This window comes from Anser anser (genome assembly GCF_964211835.1).
Source record: "Anser anser genome assembly, chromosome: 8".
NCBI classification, from domain to species: domain Eukaryota; kingdom Metazoa; phylum Chordata; class Aves; order Anseriformes; family Anatidae; genus Anser; species Anser anser.
In genome coordinates this window covers 5,252,311-5,270,136 of record NC_139728.1, presented here as the reverse complement: position 1 = coordinate 5,270,136, position 17,826 = coordinate 5,252,311, and the positions used below count along the sequence as shown (strand labels likewise).

The following is a 17,826-nucleotide window of genomic DNA, read 5'->3' as shown; positions in this document are numbered from 1 at the left end:
TCTATCACTGTATCACATAGCCCAAAGCACTCCAAGAGGATCCTTCAGTCAAGAAGTTCAAGCTAACCTGTGCTCCCCCAGCCACCCAAGAGGGCTGTCCTCCGGCCACCAGGAACCTCGGTGAGTTCAGCTGGCTTAGCACAGCTGGCCGTGAGCGCAGGCTGGGCCACCTGCCTACTATTACTCTCCCAGGAGACTAAATACTGGCTTCTGGGGCTGGCTGCTGTTTTGCCCAGCCTCTGGGGTGGGTGCTTGGTCATTGGGTTCCTGTTCTGGCCTTGGATCCAGCACAATGCCTTGACTGCCAGACTTCTGCCTGCATCTGCCCTTTGGTGCCTCCCTGGGAAAAAGGGAAATAGGGAAAAGCCAACAACTCAAGTGCTATAATCCTGCCTGTGTTTGTTTGTTTATGCAAATTCATTGTAAATCCAAGGAAGCAGGTAATGTAGCTGCAGATACTTGTGAAAGGAGTCAGCAGGTACAACTCTGCAGAATTTGGGCTTGGAGGACAGGGAAATACTGTATGATGGTAGCGTTGGCTTTTGCTGCAGCTCTGGCAGCCTTTGCAGAGGACTGGTTCCTGGTGGTTGTACTTATGTCCTTCTGTCGCTTGCTGGCACGTTGTTATTCCTTTGTTTTGTAATATTGGCATGGGTTCATCTAATTTGGATATGTAACCTTTTGATATCATATCATAGATGTTTTTTTCTTTTAATTGCAATTAAAATTGTGCCAAGGTCCTGTGTGGTTAGCATCCACAGAGGCTGAGGGAGGTGCTGGTACCCGGGTGCTGTAAGCTTTCCCTGTTTGAGCGTTGTGTACAAGATGCAGTGTCATAAGAAGGGCTGGCTGCAGGAAATGTGGAAGAACAAAAATGGGAGGAAGGCTCAGTGGTGCTTGGAAAGGGCATTTTCTCAATTTTGTCTACTAAATCAGCTTTGTAGTAGACAGAGCTGTTACGCTTCTGTCATTGGGTGGCCATACCTTTGTCTTTGGCTGTTGTTTGTATTATCTTGTCATGCTCTTTAAGGCAGCTTGTGTTTATATGTTATTCCCTGTGCCTTCAGAATAACCTGTGTTGTGTCAGGGAGTATTGCCTCTTTCCCCCCTGCCAGAAACCATTTTTTTTTCTGAGAGCTGTTCTCTGGCACTCCTCACTCTTCTGTAGGTGAGATAATAGCCCACAGAGCACCTGGGTCTATGCAGGTTTATTAGCAAACAGGAGGTAGCTGTTGCTCCTTTTGGAGCCAGTAATGAACCTTCACTCCTACCTGAGTCCTGGTACAGTGCTAAGGGCACTATAAGAAAAAAGAGGTGGGAGGGTGTAATAGTTTTACAACTTGCCAGGCTTCACTTGGACTTCAGATGGGTAAATCTCAAATGCTTTATGTTGGCAAATGCCTGCCACTATTTTTGATATGGTGAGAGCAGCGTATCTTGGTTCTGACACTATTCCACGTGACAGTCCTGAACTGAAACCTTTGTTTCTAAATCATCACTTCACATGGATAGTTTTATCTTGAGCAATATTTCTCAACCAGGGTTGGGGAAGTTTTGATATCAGCATAGTGGGTGGGACTCGATGGCCGTGAGATAAAAGACACTTTTTGTCTGTTGTTGTCACTGTGGGAGCGGGGTCTAAAACTGAACTTGCAGAAATGGAAGTTCAACACGCTCAGAGGCCAGTTTTCAAGATTTGTATCTTGTTCTTGTGGTGGCTTATTCTTCTGAACTGTAGGCCAGGGTTAATGGCATCGATTAGGTACGGGCCCTAGTCTAGTGCCGTTGTCCCTGGTAGTGCAAATGCCATCCCTATGGACTGAATAAAGAGCCCCCAAATTCTTCAGCCTTTGCTGATCTGCAGTCTAGCACTGGCCTAGCTTCATTAGATGAGCACTGCCCAAGTACACTCATTATGAGAGACTAACAAAGTAGGTAGCAGTGTGTTCTGAAATATTTATATTCTTTATTCCTGAGGAGTGACAAGCACAGGAAACATTAGAGGTGAAGCTGTGCTGCCTACTGAAGTGTTTAGAAATACTTTGCCTGCTGACATCTCTAAAAATAAATTCTGCAGTTTTGCAGTTAAAAATCATTAATATATTTGACTTGTGAGCATAAAAGGTAACTTTCATTTGCTGAACATAGATTAGTATGTAAATAAAGGTCTAACACTGTAGGTGGAATAACTGGAACAGTGTCTTTGAGATTATATGTGACTGCCCTATTTACTATAGCTGTTAGCACAGCATGAGATTAGAGACTAGTGGTAAACTTTGACTGTAGGATATGAAAAATTCAATTGCCTAATACTATTAACTTTGAAATAATATTCTATTAGCAATAGAGTTATAAACGTTGCTTCAAATATTCTTTCGCTCTTTGAGTAGACATTTCATGCATGGTGCTTTTCAGATTTTTTCCAAGCTTTAGGTAGAGATTTTTGTTTTCCTGGACCTTATATTCAGATCTCTTCCAGCAACTGATGCTTTCATCCAAAGCTGCAGGAAAATCTTTCTGGATTTGGGGTTCTGACCAAACTATGGAAACAAACAAAAACTATTTTTCCTTGCTTTAGGGCTTACTTCCTGCCAATCTGTAGCATTCTGCACTCATATCTCAGTTACATGTACCTGAACACCTTGACCTTTCATAAAAATATCACTTTCTTGTCATCTGGGACCATGAAAAGTACATTTGTCTACATCTCCTCCTATCTTTAGTGAAAAGAGGTGTTTTCACCATCCTGTAACCCTGTCATCTGATCTGATTTTGCATTTAAAAACATCATCAGACTGTTGAGAACAACTTATGGAAGACAAGCAATGGAGGTAAAATAGGGGAAGGGGTAAGAAATGGGAATATTGGATAGAGGCATCACTGAAGTCAGAGGAGATTGAGATGGACTTACTAAGACATAGGGAAGGTGACGATTTTCTTTACTGCTTCAAGTTGCTTGGATTCTTAAGACACCAGCCTTTTTGCTATTTTGGTTAAAAATGTTGTAAAGTACTACATAACAAATTCTTTTTTTCTAACTTTGTTTTCCTTATAAAATTCATGACCGCATGTTGACAGTTATATTCCACCCTTTTCAGCTCAAACAGATGACGTACCATTGTTCCTTTCGTATGAGTGGTTTTTAGAAAGGTGGAGTTCTGGTTTCTAGAAATCAAATGTTGTATGTTAGGAATAGAACAAAAGATTCTGGACCCATTGAAATCAAGCTTCTGTTGACTTCAGTGGAAAGCAGATTTCTGGCAGGGGAAGTAGATGAAGTAAATGTTTTCAGATGATCGTTTGGTAGGTAGCTGTTAGATCTAGGCAGCCCACGTGACTCCTTCAACACTTCAACATTGACTGGTTTAGATGGATCTTCCCTTGTATACTCATAGGTTTCTCAAACATTCAAATGCATTTTGAGTATCCAGGCAATTTTGTAATAAAAACAGCATCTTGGTGTTCATCCGGTGTCAGATGGCATTGACAATTCCTCCTAGTTCATAACTATCTACACGTTTACACATGTTGACTGACGGCATCTTTCAGGTCTCTACTGAAAAGTGAATTCAATACCAGCTCTTGTTCTGCTCAGTTCCACGCATCCTTTCAGCTTATTGTTTTGTTTGTTGTTGTTTTTTGTTTTCAGTGTTTCATTTAGATTTCAAGTCACTATGATTCTTTCCATGCAAACTTGAAGTAGTCTTTTTAAAGCAATGTATAGTGCTTTGCTGAAATTCAGATATTGATTTAGAATGTTTATTTTTCTGAAAGTCTCTGATTAGTGTAAGACTTTTAATGATAACACAATCAATTAACAATCAATTAACAAATAATTAACAATCAAGCAGCACTGCTTTTCTTTCTGCCACAAAGTTTCCGCAGTAGTTCTGAGACTGGAGCTGGTCACAGTTGGATACAGCCTGGTGCACCCGGGAGATCCTGATCCACATTCATTTAAGTGGCAGGCAAATTATTGAAGAATGCTGGTCAGCGATCTTACCGTCATTTACTTTTACTGCAAGATGAGCAGGCTACTTGAGAAATGCTGGACTCTGTCCACCTCCTGATTATTCACTTCGAGCCAAAAAGAGTGTGGTTCAAGGGAAGCTTCTGGCCAGGAGCCACGTTAGCCCGGCGCGTTTTCAAGCAGGATAACGATACAAGCGTCTGAGACAAAGGCTGTATATTTCTGTTCTCTTGCAAACTGCATGTAACTGAATTTTCTTACTAGTATAATTAAGTGGATCTAATTGAGACATGCTGAGCATGAGCTCAGTGCTGGCTCAGCTGGCACGCAGGCATTTAGTACCCACAAACAAGGGCAGTGCTTCACTTCAGCTTGCCCAGCTTTCTCTGGGTTATTCAAAAATGCACTTGAGCTATTGTCAGAGGACAGGAAAACTTTAAGAGCCAGAAATGATAAAGCTTATAAAACTAATTGAGTTCCTCTCAATAAAGTAACAAGAAAGGAGCTGGAGTCGCCACCTTCACCGGATGCAGCACAGGGTAAAGAGTAAAAGCAACAAATTTATGATGTCTCCAGCAAAGAGACAGTTGTTGCTTGGAAGGAGAGAAAAAACATGCAAGAGTTCTTTCTGGGTGCTTTTTGTTGTATAATTCTTCAGACTTGCTGCTCTTTAATAGTTTTTTTTATTTTTATGTAGTTGACTGGAAGTATTTTGAATGCAGGAATGCAAGTCCTTAATGTTGCTGGTTTTGTTTTAAGAATCTGAAGATGAACTAATTCAGTGAGTGGTTTCCTGATGTGTTAAGGGTGGGAAGAAGGTATGTAAAATAACGTGAGCTTTTTTGAGCAACCTAAACTGAGACCTCCATGTTAGGTTTGAGCATCAGTCTGTCCTAGTGGAGGGAATGGGCTGAGGTGACTTTTAAACTGGGCTCTCTATCCATCTGGAGCACCCTCCAACTGGGCAATTCTTGGAGTATGAGGAGGAAGCCAGGATGCAAATAAGTCAAATTTCCAGTATGTCTCAGTATGTCTTCAGCAGGTGGTTCATCAAAGTACTTGATATTTCAGTTATGGTGTTTTTTTTTTGCATATGTTAACAGCAAAAATGGTCAATGTATAAGTAGCTCTTGGACCCAAACAAATTCAGGATTAATTCAAAGATCAAACACCCTTCACTAAATGATTGTGGGCAATGTAGGATGGTGAGGAAGGTTGGGAGAAATACTGCAAGAGGAAAGGGAATGTGTGTCTATACATCTACTGTCAGCAGTGAGCATCTGCTCTACCAAGGCTGCGCTGACCATGAATTTCACCTGTTTGCCCCTTCCCTCCTTTCAAGCACACAACTTCTTGCAGAGCTGGTTTTCTGGAGTTTATGTAGAGATATGGATTCTTCTCCATGTGAGTCTCCAGTAAGCTTCAAGGTGTCCTCGTTGGTAAGCTACGCTCAGTGCAGGTGTGGACAGCCAAACGCTTCCCACAAAAGTTTCCTCCACTTAAGTGCACAAGTGGTTATTTCAGTGATGACTTTTATTTCCCTTTCAATGCATTCACGTTGCCATTACTAAGCATGGCCAGCTACATAACCTTAATATATCTGGAGGAATGGCACTTGGTCGATATGTTTTTGTTCCTCTGCTGTATTTTGAATGTAATTTAGTTCTTACGCTTCAGTATAACAGCCTATGACCTACAAACAATTTAAAACCCCAGAATAGGTTTATAAGATGTCTGCTTCCACATACTGCTTTTAAAGCCCACAAATTCTAGTGATAGGAAGCTTGGATTAAGGAATGGTGGATTGTTCCTAACAAACCATGTAAAAAGATCTTATCAATTTGAGAAACTTGCCTGAAGTGTATTTTTTTTCTGTTTATAAATCAGAATGGTGCTTGCTTTTCTGTATTTCTGCAAAAGCATCCCAACAGCTTATGCTGCCTTGAGCGTGCTGCTGTATCACTGATCCTGGCTGCAGGCAGCTGAAGTGGGGGTGTAGATAACAGTGCTGATGTTTTTCTGTTTCTTTCATTTATTTACTTTGCTGCCTGTTGCGTTGGCTTCAGCGTTATGAATGTCCTCAGTCTGAGTGGGGATAGCTCCTGGGCACCACCAAATTTTTTATTCACGTGCCATTTTGTGTTTAACTTGTTGCAGATTTTAAAAAAAAAATCTTACTACGAGACAGTGCTTTGTTGTATTCTTGATCAAACTGCTCTGAAGTTCAATCTGTTGGGCGGTGATAACCAAATGATCTCAGGTAGTTAACTTCAGTCCTGTTTGATGTCAGCAAGGAACTGAGTTGTCTCTAATTCTGCCTGGCTGTGGGCGGTCCGGCTCTGTGCGTCCTGTTGGTGATTTGCAAGCTCACCTGCTGCCCAGGAGCTGCGGCACAGACAGGCTTGGCTGAAGGAGCCACTGGGATGGAGGCAGGGGAACTGCAGACACCACCCACACTGGGGTGGTGCTCTCCAGGGTGCAGGTTATTCTGAAGATTTGAAGCTCAGCTGCACTGCCACTGATACTTTTGATTGAGGATCCCTCTTCTTGCTCACACAAAACCCTCTCACTGCTACATCGGGTTTGTGTTGTGCTAATGGGGGTTTCTGCTCTGACCGGCCTGGCCTGTGTGGAGCAGCTGGGTGAGCTCCCTGCGCCCTCGATCAGAGCTGGGGAAGTCTTGGGGAGCAGGCTGGCTGCTGGTGGCTCTGTACCTCCCTAGTGAGGAACCAAACACTGTGCCCCATGTCCTGCAGCAGCTGTTGTGCCTTCTAATTAGTGGCAAGTCACACCTAGCTGATGTGTTGTCTGCTGGGTGACTGCGCAGGTGTCGTGGGTGGCGGATCCCACTGGTTCGTCTTTTTCTGGGGGCAGCTGCCCCACAGCGTGGTGAGCAGACCTCCATGCCCGATCCAGGGTTAACAGCATGTTCTACTGGGGAAAATCATAGAATCATTAAGGTTGGAAAAGACCTCCAAGATCATCTGGTCCAACCATCACACTACCACCAATGTCACCCACTAAAGCATGTCCCTAAGCACCACGTCCAACCTTTCTGTGAACAACCCCAGGGATGGTGACGCCACCACCTCCCTTGGCAACCTGTTCCAATGCCTGACTGCTCTTTCTGAGAAGAAACGTCTCCTCATTTCCAACCTAAACCTCCCCTGGTACAACTTGAGGCCATTCCCTCTAGTCCTATCACTAGTTACCTGTGAGGAGAGGCTGACCCCCAGCTCCCCACACCTTCCTCTCAGGTAGTTGTAGAGAGCAATAAGGTCCCCTGGGCCTCCTCTTCTCCAGACTAAACAACCCCAGTTCCCTCGGCTGCTCCTCACAGGACTTGTGTTCCAGAACCTTCACCAGCTTTGCAGCGCTGCTCTAGACATACTCCAGGGCCTCGATGTCCTTCTTGTACTGAGGAGCTCAAAGCTGAACACAGCGCTCGAGGTGCGGCCTCCCCAGAGCAGAGTACAGGGGAACGATCACCTCCCTGCTCCTGCTGGCTACACTATTCCTGATACAAGCCAGGATCTTGATGAAAATGTCTGGAACAACAAGCCCGTCACTCGCAGAAAAGGTGAAGCAGCATTTTAAAACAGCTTAAACGTGCAGATGGGCTGTTAGGCCTCAGCTTTTGAAATCCATTCCCAGAAATATTATATTAATTCTTGAAGAAATTATTAAGAGCTTTTGTGGGGTTAGTTTGCTCAGAAAGCGCTAAGTGTCAGGCTTTTAAGGGAGGAGACATGAAAATGAGGGATAGCTGTGGATAATCATGTTTGTGTTCTGCTGTTGGAAGGCTTTCTCACACTGGATTGTTTTTTTTCCTCAGTGGCACATTAATAACACTTGAAGTGTTTTCTGGTTATTAAAAAAAGCCTTTTTAATAGAAAAGGGAAGATGTTTTGTGTCCTACTAAGAGACTCCTTTCTGAGAAGTCCCCGGCGCTGCTGGAGGAGGGCAACGCTGGCTTTTGACACGGAGATGGGGAGAGCTCTGCGTGCGGCCAACTTCATTTTTGGCCGTTTCCACTCGAGGCCGAGCCCTGCCGCTGCCCGAGCGCCTCCTGGAGCCCGGGGGGGCGGCGGGGCCCGGTGCCGGGTGGGCTCCGCCCGGCGGGGGCGGTCCCGGGGCGGAGCGGGGCGGCGGGAGCGGGCCGGCACCGGGAGGGCGCCGCGGGGCCCGGGGCGGCCGCAGCATGGCCGGGATGGAGCCGTGGAAGCAGTGCGGGCAGTGGCTGATCAGCTGCAAGGTGCTGCCGCCCAACCACCGGGTCACCTGGGACACGGCACAGGTCTTCGACCTGGCGCAGACGCTGCGCGACGGCGTGCTGCTCTGCCAGCTGCTCAACAACCTGCGCGGCCACTCCATCAACCTCAAGGAGATCAACCTGCGCCCGCAGATGTCCCAGGTGCGGCCGGGGGGCTTGGGGGTCCCGGCGCTGCCTTCGTCCCCCCCCCTTGGCAGGAGAGCCGGGCGCTGCCCTCCCCCGCCACGGGGAAGGACGGGGGGGTAAGGCTCCTGTGCCCCCCGGTGCCTAAGGCGGGCAGCCCGCAGAGCATCCCCACCTCCCTAATTCCTCCGGGCCGACCCCGGGCCGTGCGTGCGGGGGGCGCTGAGGGCTGCGGGGCGGGGAGGCAGGCTGCCTGCCCCCGGGCCGGGCGGGGGACGGGGCTGCGGCACGGCGGGGGCGGCCTCCGGGGCGCGCCTCGGCCTCGGGGCCTCCCCGGCCTCGGCCTCAGCCTCCGCGGGCGGAGGTCGGAGCGGAGCCGGGGGGCCCCGGCTCTGCCGCCCGGGGGTCGGGGCGCACGGCGGCTCCCCGGGCGGCCGCTGCCGGGTGCCTTTGTTAGGTAGGAGCCGGGCTTTGTGGCTGCCTCGAAGCCGGTCTCGGGTGCCGAGATGAGGGGATGCTGGTAATTGAGGGAGAGGAGGCTCCTGCGGGGCTTCCTGCGGAGGCATCGCGCACACCTATGGTGCCGCTGAGAGCGGGGACACGAGCAGATGGCTGAGGGGGAACTGAACTTGGAAGTCTTTGGTGTGCTTTGAAACAGCCAGCACGCTGTAACAGCTCACACTGGCAACTCTCCTTCCCATACGTGTAAAAGCATTCGCGTCTAGGACGCCAGCAAAAAGCATTTTGTACTTCTAGGAGGAACGTTCTTTGTCTGTGTTTACCCCCAGCGTCAGTTATCTTCTGGCTTGTTAATTCCCTTTTCTGACATCTGCGCTTTACCACTACAGTGCCATTTTCTGTCAGTGTAAAAGGGGAAAAAAAGCGTCAGGCGCGTTTCAGCCAGCTGGGGCAAAAGCTGCCAGGCCGCGGTGCTGGGTTTGGGCGGCAGGACGGGCATCCCAGCCCCACGGAGAGCTGCCGTGCCTCCCGGGCTTGGGCACGCGGGGCTGGTGCTTGGGCAGGGCGCTGGACGTGAATGGAATGAATCTGGGGAAGTTCTCACGTGCTGTGCGCTGTTCCAGCCCCGTGAGGGAATCAGGACTTGATAAACTGTGCCAGAGCCTTGGTTTGTGTCTTCATTATGGTTAGATTGCTGCCAAAGTGACCCTTTTTCACCTGAGCTTGCAGAGCTATAATTTGCATACGAACTGTTGGACGTGGTTTCCTGCCCTGTTTATAATGGACAAAAGGTGGCCTCATGATATTACCCAGCATTATTTGGATAGCTAATTGAATCAACTGCAATTAGAGGTTAATGCTACTTGCCTGGGCCAACATCACTTAATTTTATTTTTGATGAATAAAAGTTGTGGCGGTCTGGTTCTGCTTCTTTTGAGTATCAAAACACTTTGTCTTCCTTGATTAGAGCACATTGAGAATTGTTAAAGTTCGTATTTACTTCTCTGAGCTTTTGAACTATGGCTTGTAGTTGGAGATCTTGGATTATTTATGATGCATAGCTTGAACTTGAGCTCTATATGTGCATAGTGTGGACACTGACACTTCCCCAGCCCCAACATCTGCCCCTTGCCTGCTGAGTGCCCGAGGAACCTGCGCTCCGCGGTGCTGCCGGCTGCTCTTGCCACGGTGCGTTTCTGCCCTGCGCTGCTTCCACCTTTGCAAACAGGGAACTGTTGCTGGATCAAAACCTGTAGTGGCTAAACCTACCTTCCTGTTACCTTCGTCTTCTGCGAGATCAGGGTTTGTTGATCTTTGTGAGGTTCTGGGGGGTTTAATGAAAAGTCTCTTGGAGGAGGTACTTTTTGCTGGAAAGAATTGTTCTGGGAGAATTTCAGATATTGTCATTAAAAATGTAGTTGGGTGAAATTCGGCAGGTTGCTTGTAGTTTGCTGCTGAGACTGTAAAGACAGCTTAGCAATAACTTATGCTGACTCTCAGAGGCTTTAAGATGATTAATTTTGAGCTACTTGGGGTGTGCAGAGCTGAGCCTTAGTGATTTTTGTCAGAATAACACCTGTCAATAAACTGACGTGTTTGGTGTACCGTAGGATCTCAGGGGCATGTAGAAACACTAGGTAATGCTCTGTTCCTTGTGAGGCAGTGATTTATGGGCACTGGAGGCATGGGGTGCCACAGCAGATGTGGCGTTGGGATGCAAATGTTCCCAGCCTCTGATCAGGTAGCCTGCTTGAATGTGCTGCCGCTTCCGTACTGCTTAGCTGAGCTGTTTGAACCTCGCGTGGCCCTTCCGTGCAGTCTAAAATTGAGCAATGGTTCCCCTCTACCATGATCCGATGCTGTTTGTGCTGCGCAGTCTTAGAACAGTCAGGGGATTCTTGCAGCAGTTTTTGAGCAATAAAACCAGAGAATGAGAGGGTGGATGAATGCTCCACGAATGGGTCTCATGGGAGGTAGACTGCCTGATTTGTGCCTTAGCTTGTACTGCTGCTGACATTTGTCAGGCCTTTCTCTGTGAACCAAGTTTTCATGGCTCGGGGGCTAGTTCTGAAGTCACCAGCACTGAAGAACAGGAAAGCGCGTGGTGCTGCCCCAGGCGGGCCGGGGAGTAGGCGCTAGCTCTGACGGGAGAGCCGAGTCTCTTCCATTTCGTTACACGTTTATTTTGTTTCAGAGTGAATGTGGCAGATCAGATGTCTGTAATGCTCATCAGCGCTGCTCTGTAGATCCTGGTAACGCATTAAAAGCTACATCAGAAGTGCAGAGGGATTGTGCTTGCTGTTGTTCCTGCAGAGGCTGCTTCTCATTGGGGGGGCCTCGTGCGGTGGAACAGGAGCCCTGCTCAGCTGCTGTTGGTGCTCGGGGCAGGGGCAGAAACAGGCTCGTGGTGCCCGATATTGCTGCACAGACACATGCCTGACCTAAGGGCAGTGGTTATGGGCTGTTTTATGGGCTGGCCAAGGCAGGAACTGCATGTCTTGGTACCACCACCAGCCACGCACTTTGTCACAGCTGTCCTCAGGGGTGGTCTGTTTGATGCACCTGAAAGCCGTGGATTCAGCCCCTCTGCCTGCTTGGAGATAATGCCTGTGTAACAGAAGTGTCTCTGTGGTTCTAGATGGCAAAACAAGAGATTTAGAAGCTATTTGGATGTTGGCTGTTGCTGCCTGCATTTCTGTGTTTGTGACAATACGTTTGGTTACTGCAAGTTGTCCTTTGAAGAACAAAGCTGACTGAGTCAGTTATGCAGAAAGCAAGCCTCAGATGGGAAAGGCAGAACCTCGCCTTCATGAGGGAGTAGCAGGGTTGTTGCTGTGCTAATGGATCTCCCACCGCTGGGTCTCCAGCTGAACGCTGCCTGCCTTCTGCCTTAGAAGCTGGCGTGGCACAGTGCTTGGTCGTGTGTGAAAAATGGCACGTGGGCTGTGTGTGAGAATGGGAGCTGCTGGCTTCAGGGACTTTCTCGTCCATTTTTTTCACTGTGACTGAGAAGAACAGCAGTGCGTGGCCTCTAGCAAAAGCTCTTGTGTCAGGGCTGCAGAGCACTTCACTGTCTGACCTCTGAAGGGCTCTAGCACCACCAGTTGTCATTTCCGTCCAGCGCATGTGTGATCAGCGAGGGTAATTCTGAAGACAGATCACATAATGTCTTCTGGGCTTGAAAACCAATTATAGGGGAGTCTGATTGAGACCTGAGAGCTGGTAGTGGCCTTCCTTCCTGGGACTGTGAAAGCAGTCTTACTGCAGGCATGCTCTTTACCATGTGAAGAGTGAAGCAGCCAGTAGGAAGGGAGCTGGAAGAGGGAATGTGCTAAACAGGTTGCCGAGACGTGAGTGGCATGCTGCTGCGTGGCCAGGCTTCCCCTGAAGCGCAGCACGAGTGCTGGGTGACGGTGAGACGAGGATGGAGCGGCGGCGTCTTCTGTGGGAGCTGTTCACGGCAGCCAGTCACTGGGCCCAGATGCCTCTTCGTGGATAACATAGGCTGGGGAAAATAACAAAAATAGAAGTGATCCATAACAGAGAGTACTAATCCTAATGTTTCATCTTGATCATACAAGAACTTGAATAATTTATCAACAGAAATTTAAAACCTAAATCAGTGGATTACAATGGATTTGCAGAAGATGTCATCTGTTCAATGCTTATCTTCTATCTTTAATACTTTGTAAACTCATTTTGAAATAGTTTTTGCAAGGCATTTAGTTAGCTTATGAGAGATTGCTCAACAGGAAAACTGCACTTAGTGCAATACTGGCATGGGAGTTCACTAAAGGAGATGTTGACATAGGTTAAATATTAAAAATAACTATTTCCTATTATTCTAATAAAAATAAACAAAACATCCCTCGGTTTGTATTACAAGTTCAAATGTCTTCTAATTTTAGGGAGTTATTTATTTGGTGTGACCGTGTAGTGCAAGAAAGTTCACGATTGTTGTATCTGTGTGATGTTTTTGGGTGGCATCTGAGCATTGAGAAAAAGCCACTTGCTTTTTTATTCCAAATCTTGGCCTAGGAGAGCATGTCAAGTATCGGGTATCAAACGTCGCTTATCACATGCGAAGGAGCAAACTGGAAGCATCTCTTGACTCTGTGCCACCAGTTTGTGAATCCCTGCCTGAAAGGCAGGCTAGGGTGTAAGTGGATTTGCTGACCTCGGTGCGTGAGGATGCGACTTATGGCTGGGCTCCTGGGGGGGGACCAGAAGAGCTGAGTGAGAAAATAGAAAAGATCCAGAGTGGTGCTTGTGCCCTTCCCAGGAGTCACGGGGTGTCACTCTGTTTTCCTGGGACAGAGAGATCTTATAGAGACAGCTGGCGTGCAAGGTAACAAGCAAACACACAGTGAGAGTTATGGTAGCAGCTAGCTTATTGAGTTAAGGAGGGCCCACAAAGATGCATTTTGATTAAGAGAGTTGTTCTGAAACTGCCAAACCTCTTGGGCTTGAACAACAGTCTGTGAACTGGTTCCGTTTTTATAGGCGTAATAAGAGTGTGAGTAAAACAAAACAAACACCTCGGAGCTATTTAAAACTGTATGTTCAGTGTATTTGGTTTCATTTTTTTGAACTTTTCAACCTTTTCAATCTATTTGCTTCTTTGTTGGTACATCAGCCCACTTAATGTCTTTAACAGTTGACCTTATTTCAATGATTAATCTGAAGGAGAACTGTTATCCATAGGGGATATATGTTATCCATAGGGGATATATGTTACACACATATGATACATACATATGTGCATCTTCTGCAGGTTGGACTTGGTAAATAAGATATTTTGAACAAATATCTACTCAAAGCAAAACCTTAACACGACCTCTGTTTCGTGCTAAGAAAAGCACTGACAGAAAGCGAGTGACCCAGTTTTTGTAGGTGGCTCTGCTTACCTTAAGATGGAGAAAATAATATTTGAAAACTGCCATAATATTTTTTGGTTCAGGTTGATTATTTTTGGTTGCGGGGGGAAGGGAAGACTGCAGTTGTGCTATATTTGTACTGTAAAGCTTATTTTATATGCTATATTTATCTAAGAGGTATTACGTGCAGAATATGCATCTTGCCAAGAATTGTCTAAAATGTCACCTCCTGCACAAAGTTTTAGTGGGCTGGGAGCTGTGTAATGCATTAATAGGAAAGATATTCGTACTGGTTTCTTCTCAGAGATGCTGTAGTGTTGGTTATCAGCAGATAATTGCACTCAGTGTCTGTGCGTGGCGTGCTGCTCTGTCGTGGGGGAGAAGCCAGGTTATTTCCTTGTGCGACAAAGGTGGGGTGCCTGTGGTAGTGGGAAGAAGGACTGTTTAGGAGAAGAAAAGAATCAATATAAAGCGCTCAAGGGGAGAGAGAAAGGGCGTATAAGAAGTAGAAGGAAGCAATGAGAAGAAACTAGTATGCACTGGAGAGAATGGTCAGGAAAAGCCGGGAGATGGATCTAAAGGTGTATCAGCCTGTGAGATGCTTTGGGATGTTGAGAGAGGACTGAAAGTAGGATTTAAGATTTATGGCTCGTTAAATGCAGAAAACCAGTCTTGGCTATGCCGTGTTGTTCTGTAATGATAGCGGGATCATCGTTCAGTGACGGCATGCTGCTTCGCTCCGTAACGTGCTGCCTTGGCTCGGCCGCGTCCAGGAGGCTGTCACCGGACTGCAGCGCTGGGTGTCGGCGTGCCTTAGTACAGCTTGTGCCTGGGCAAGATAAAGGGTCGTGGATTTCTCGCCCTCGTCCTTCCCCCTCTGCTTTGAGGGTCAAAAGAATTTAATAAATTGTAGGTGTAAAGATTAAATTGAAAGTGTAAAGAGGGCAGTGCGGAGGGGTAGGAGGGAAAGGGCTGCGGGGTGAGAGGCTGCAGCTCCTGGCGCGGGCTGAGCTGAGCGAGGGCGGCGTTAGCGAGGAGGGCTGGTGGCAGCAGCTACGGGCTGGTAAGGCATGGGCAGGGAGGGCTCCCGGGAACACTGCTTGTGTGTGGTGAAGGAGCTGGGCAGGGGAAGAGTGTCCTCCGCTGGAGTGGTTCTGGCTGCCTGAGGGGTTCAGGGAGTCTGCTGCAGTCAGCTCCTGCGTGCCGGGAAAGAGGGGGCTCGTGGCTGGACGCAGGCAGGGAGGTCCTGGCTCATGCCCTGCGTTGCGTGGGGACCTCTGAGTACAGAGGAAGATGTATTGGTTTGTTCGGTCACTGGCAGTCTTACCTTGAAGTTTGTGTATTGCCTGATACTCTGTAAGGGGTCAGTTTTTGAACTTGCTCCTCCCAATACTAAGGTTGTAGTTCTGCAAACAAAACACAACCAACAACTCCCCTGCACCAAAAACCTTTGATTTTTTTTTTAAATTTCCCTTCCTATTGCTCTAAAGCAGCATCGTAGTACTTCCATATTATTCCATAATATTCCACAATAGTGTTTCCCATTACCCTATTCTGTGTTATTTCAGCACTTCAGAAATTGTTTCACAAGGTAAAGTATGAATTGATGTATACTTTGGCAAAATGTCTATTATTTTTTTCCCTGTGCTTTCCAGTTTACTCAGCATCATCTGGAGCTACCTTTCCTTTCCTCTTACTTTGCTTTCACAAGTTTAAGACTTCAGGCATTGTAAAATACCAGCTGTTTGCAATATATAAAGTGTAATCTAAACTGTTATCTTTATAGTAATGTTTTGAATTTTTATGTTTCTGAGAAAGATGTTCCCTCAAAGCTCAGTGAATGCTGCTGACTCCGATTCAGTATGTTGTCAAGTGAGAACATGTACTTCAGGCAAATGGAAGTGAATGACCCTTTCTTTCATCCTGTATTAAACGACAATAGTGAATGTGTTGGTAACATGAAACACAGAAGGATTATTAACAGGATATTTGATTCTCTGTGTTCTCAGAACATGAAACCTTAGTCACAAATTGTGTAATGTAGCAGTATCATCACAATTTGTACATTTAAAACACTTGCAGACCTGCAAGTATGAACTAAAAGAATTGGGAAAATGACGTTCAGCTATCTTGTTTTATGATATAGGTACTTTGGACCTGTAAGTTACCTTTACTTTTAATCAGAATTTTGTTTTATATTTGGTTAGTAGGGATTTGGTTAATCTGCTGTTACCTATTTTTCTGCTACTTTTATCTCCTCTAAAGATCACTTGAAAGGTATTTTAGGTGATACAGGGAACATGGTTTGGTTGTCTTGCAGAAACAAACAAAATGTGTATTTGATGTTGGTGCTATAACAACATGTTATCTGAAAAACAAAACAAAAAACCCAACTCCACAACCAAAGCAAAGTGTTTTTAAAGCGTGTTTTTAACTGGTGAAGCTTAACAGGATAAGATGATTTGTATTGCCAAAATCCTTAGATGTGCCATTTAATCCTTGATACGATCAAATTTATTCATTCATTTCAGTTATGTAAGGCTATGCATTGTGTAATCTATGCTTAGGATACCTTGTACCATTGGTGGCTTTTACATTCACATCACTTAGACGTGAGAAGAAGCCTTACAGCAAACTAAAGCGGAATCATTAGAGCTTGGCCCTTGCAACCTTTGACTGCTAGAGCAGCCTGGCTTCACTGTCAGGTAGGAAACCTGGTGCTAAAACACTGACTGCCCACACTCTAAATTAATACAGTAATAACGCACAGGCTATGAGGATGCTGTCAGTTTCTTCTGTTTTGCTTAGTCTAGAAGTAAATTACACTTAAATACTCTAGGGATTGGCTGTGAATTTCCCCAACTATTGCTTCACATAGCGGTAGTGCCTTATATCAGCTAAGGATGGCCATGTTGTTTTCCCCTCTGAATTACTCGGGATGTGTGAGCGCGTCTGATTCTGTTGTGGGGTTGGTTAAAGGAGGTAGAGGTGCACAGCATTGCTGCACGAATGTGCCCGGCAGATTTTAGGCCTCTCTGGGTGGAGGTGCAGTGATGACGTAGTCCTAGCATGTGAGCTGTAACTCAGGGTGAACGCTGATCATCCTACTCATATCTGTAGGATTTAGCTCAAGCTTTGAATGTCTTTATCTGGGAGAACAAGTGGAAAGTAGAGAACACCAGCGAGGCCATGGAAGCTATTGCCTGCAGCTCCTTCAGCTCTCGAGCCAGCAGACAGACTGGGAAGTGCCCTTGCATGCTGCTGCCTTTGGGCTCCCGGTCAGTTGCTGCCTGCTTGGCTGAAAAAGAATTTCCTGCAGTCTTTGAGAACATAATTTGTATTTAGGCAGATATTTTGAAAACCGCTTCATGCTTCTTTGAGGCTTAAGTTCTGCATTTCAGAGCAGTATTGGTTTTGCTAAATTGCACCAAGTTGAGTGAGGGAACATTTAAGTTTCACTTTCTTTTAGTGGTTTACCCTCTGGACAGAGTGAGGTGGTATTTCAGGTTGTATAGTGTACTTCTGAACTGGCAATTGCTTATTTAAAATTTTTTGAACAATCCTGTTGAGCTTTGATTTCCCACCTGCTTTTCCTCTTGTCTTGCTTGTTGTGGATCACTCTCAGGTTTTGGGAAGCTTGGCATGAAGTTATAGTGCTTGGCCTCGCCCAGGGAGCTTGCTGGGGATGTATGTCCTCACAGGGCTCTCTGTTTTAGGACATTCCTAGAGCATTTTAAAAAGCAGAGGCTGTGTTCAGACATCAAGTGGGCTCTAACAGGTGTGTAAATGTCATGACGTTGTGGAAGCTGGGAGCCCTAAATGGGGCTCACCTGAGCCATTTTTGAGCTCTGTCTGGTCCCTCTTATGTCCTGCTGTGCTTTTTATCCACCAAAAAGATGTGAATTGATGTGAATTGCTGCAAATAGCCATGAGCAAGTTATTCAGGGCCCGTGTTCAGTCACTTTGCTGCTGTGCCCAGCAGCACTGCATACGGTGGCGTGTCTCCTGTGGGTTGTGCTGAGGCCACAGATTTCACCATGAAATACTCTGAGCAGGTGGCAGTCTTTCTAAAAGCTGAGGTTGAATTCCACACTTCTTCTTCCCAGCAGTGTCTTTGAGTGGTG

At 46.4% G+C, this 17,826-nt stretch overlaps 1 protein-coding gene across 3 annotated transcripts in view; it reads left to right on the top strand.

Moving 5' to 3' along the window:
* Positions 1-228: 228 nt before the first annotated feature.
* VAV3 (vav guanine nucleotide exchange factor 3) overlaps positions 229-17,826 on the top strand; it is a 174,941-nt gene continuing 157,343 nt past the window's right edge. For 2 of the 3 annotated variants that reach the window (XM_083846723.1, XM_083846722.1), the window contains exon 1: positions 8,106-8,384. In XM_083846723.1, coding sequence (XP_083702849.1) covers positions 8,172-8,384 — 213 coding nt within the window. In that variant the 5' untranslated portion in view covers positions 8,106-8,171. Of the gene's footprint in view, positions 441-8,105; positions 8,385-17,826 lie in introns of those variants that run through there. The other variant, XM_083846724.1, reaches the window with a different exon arrangement.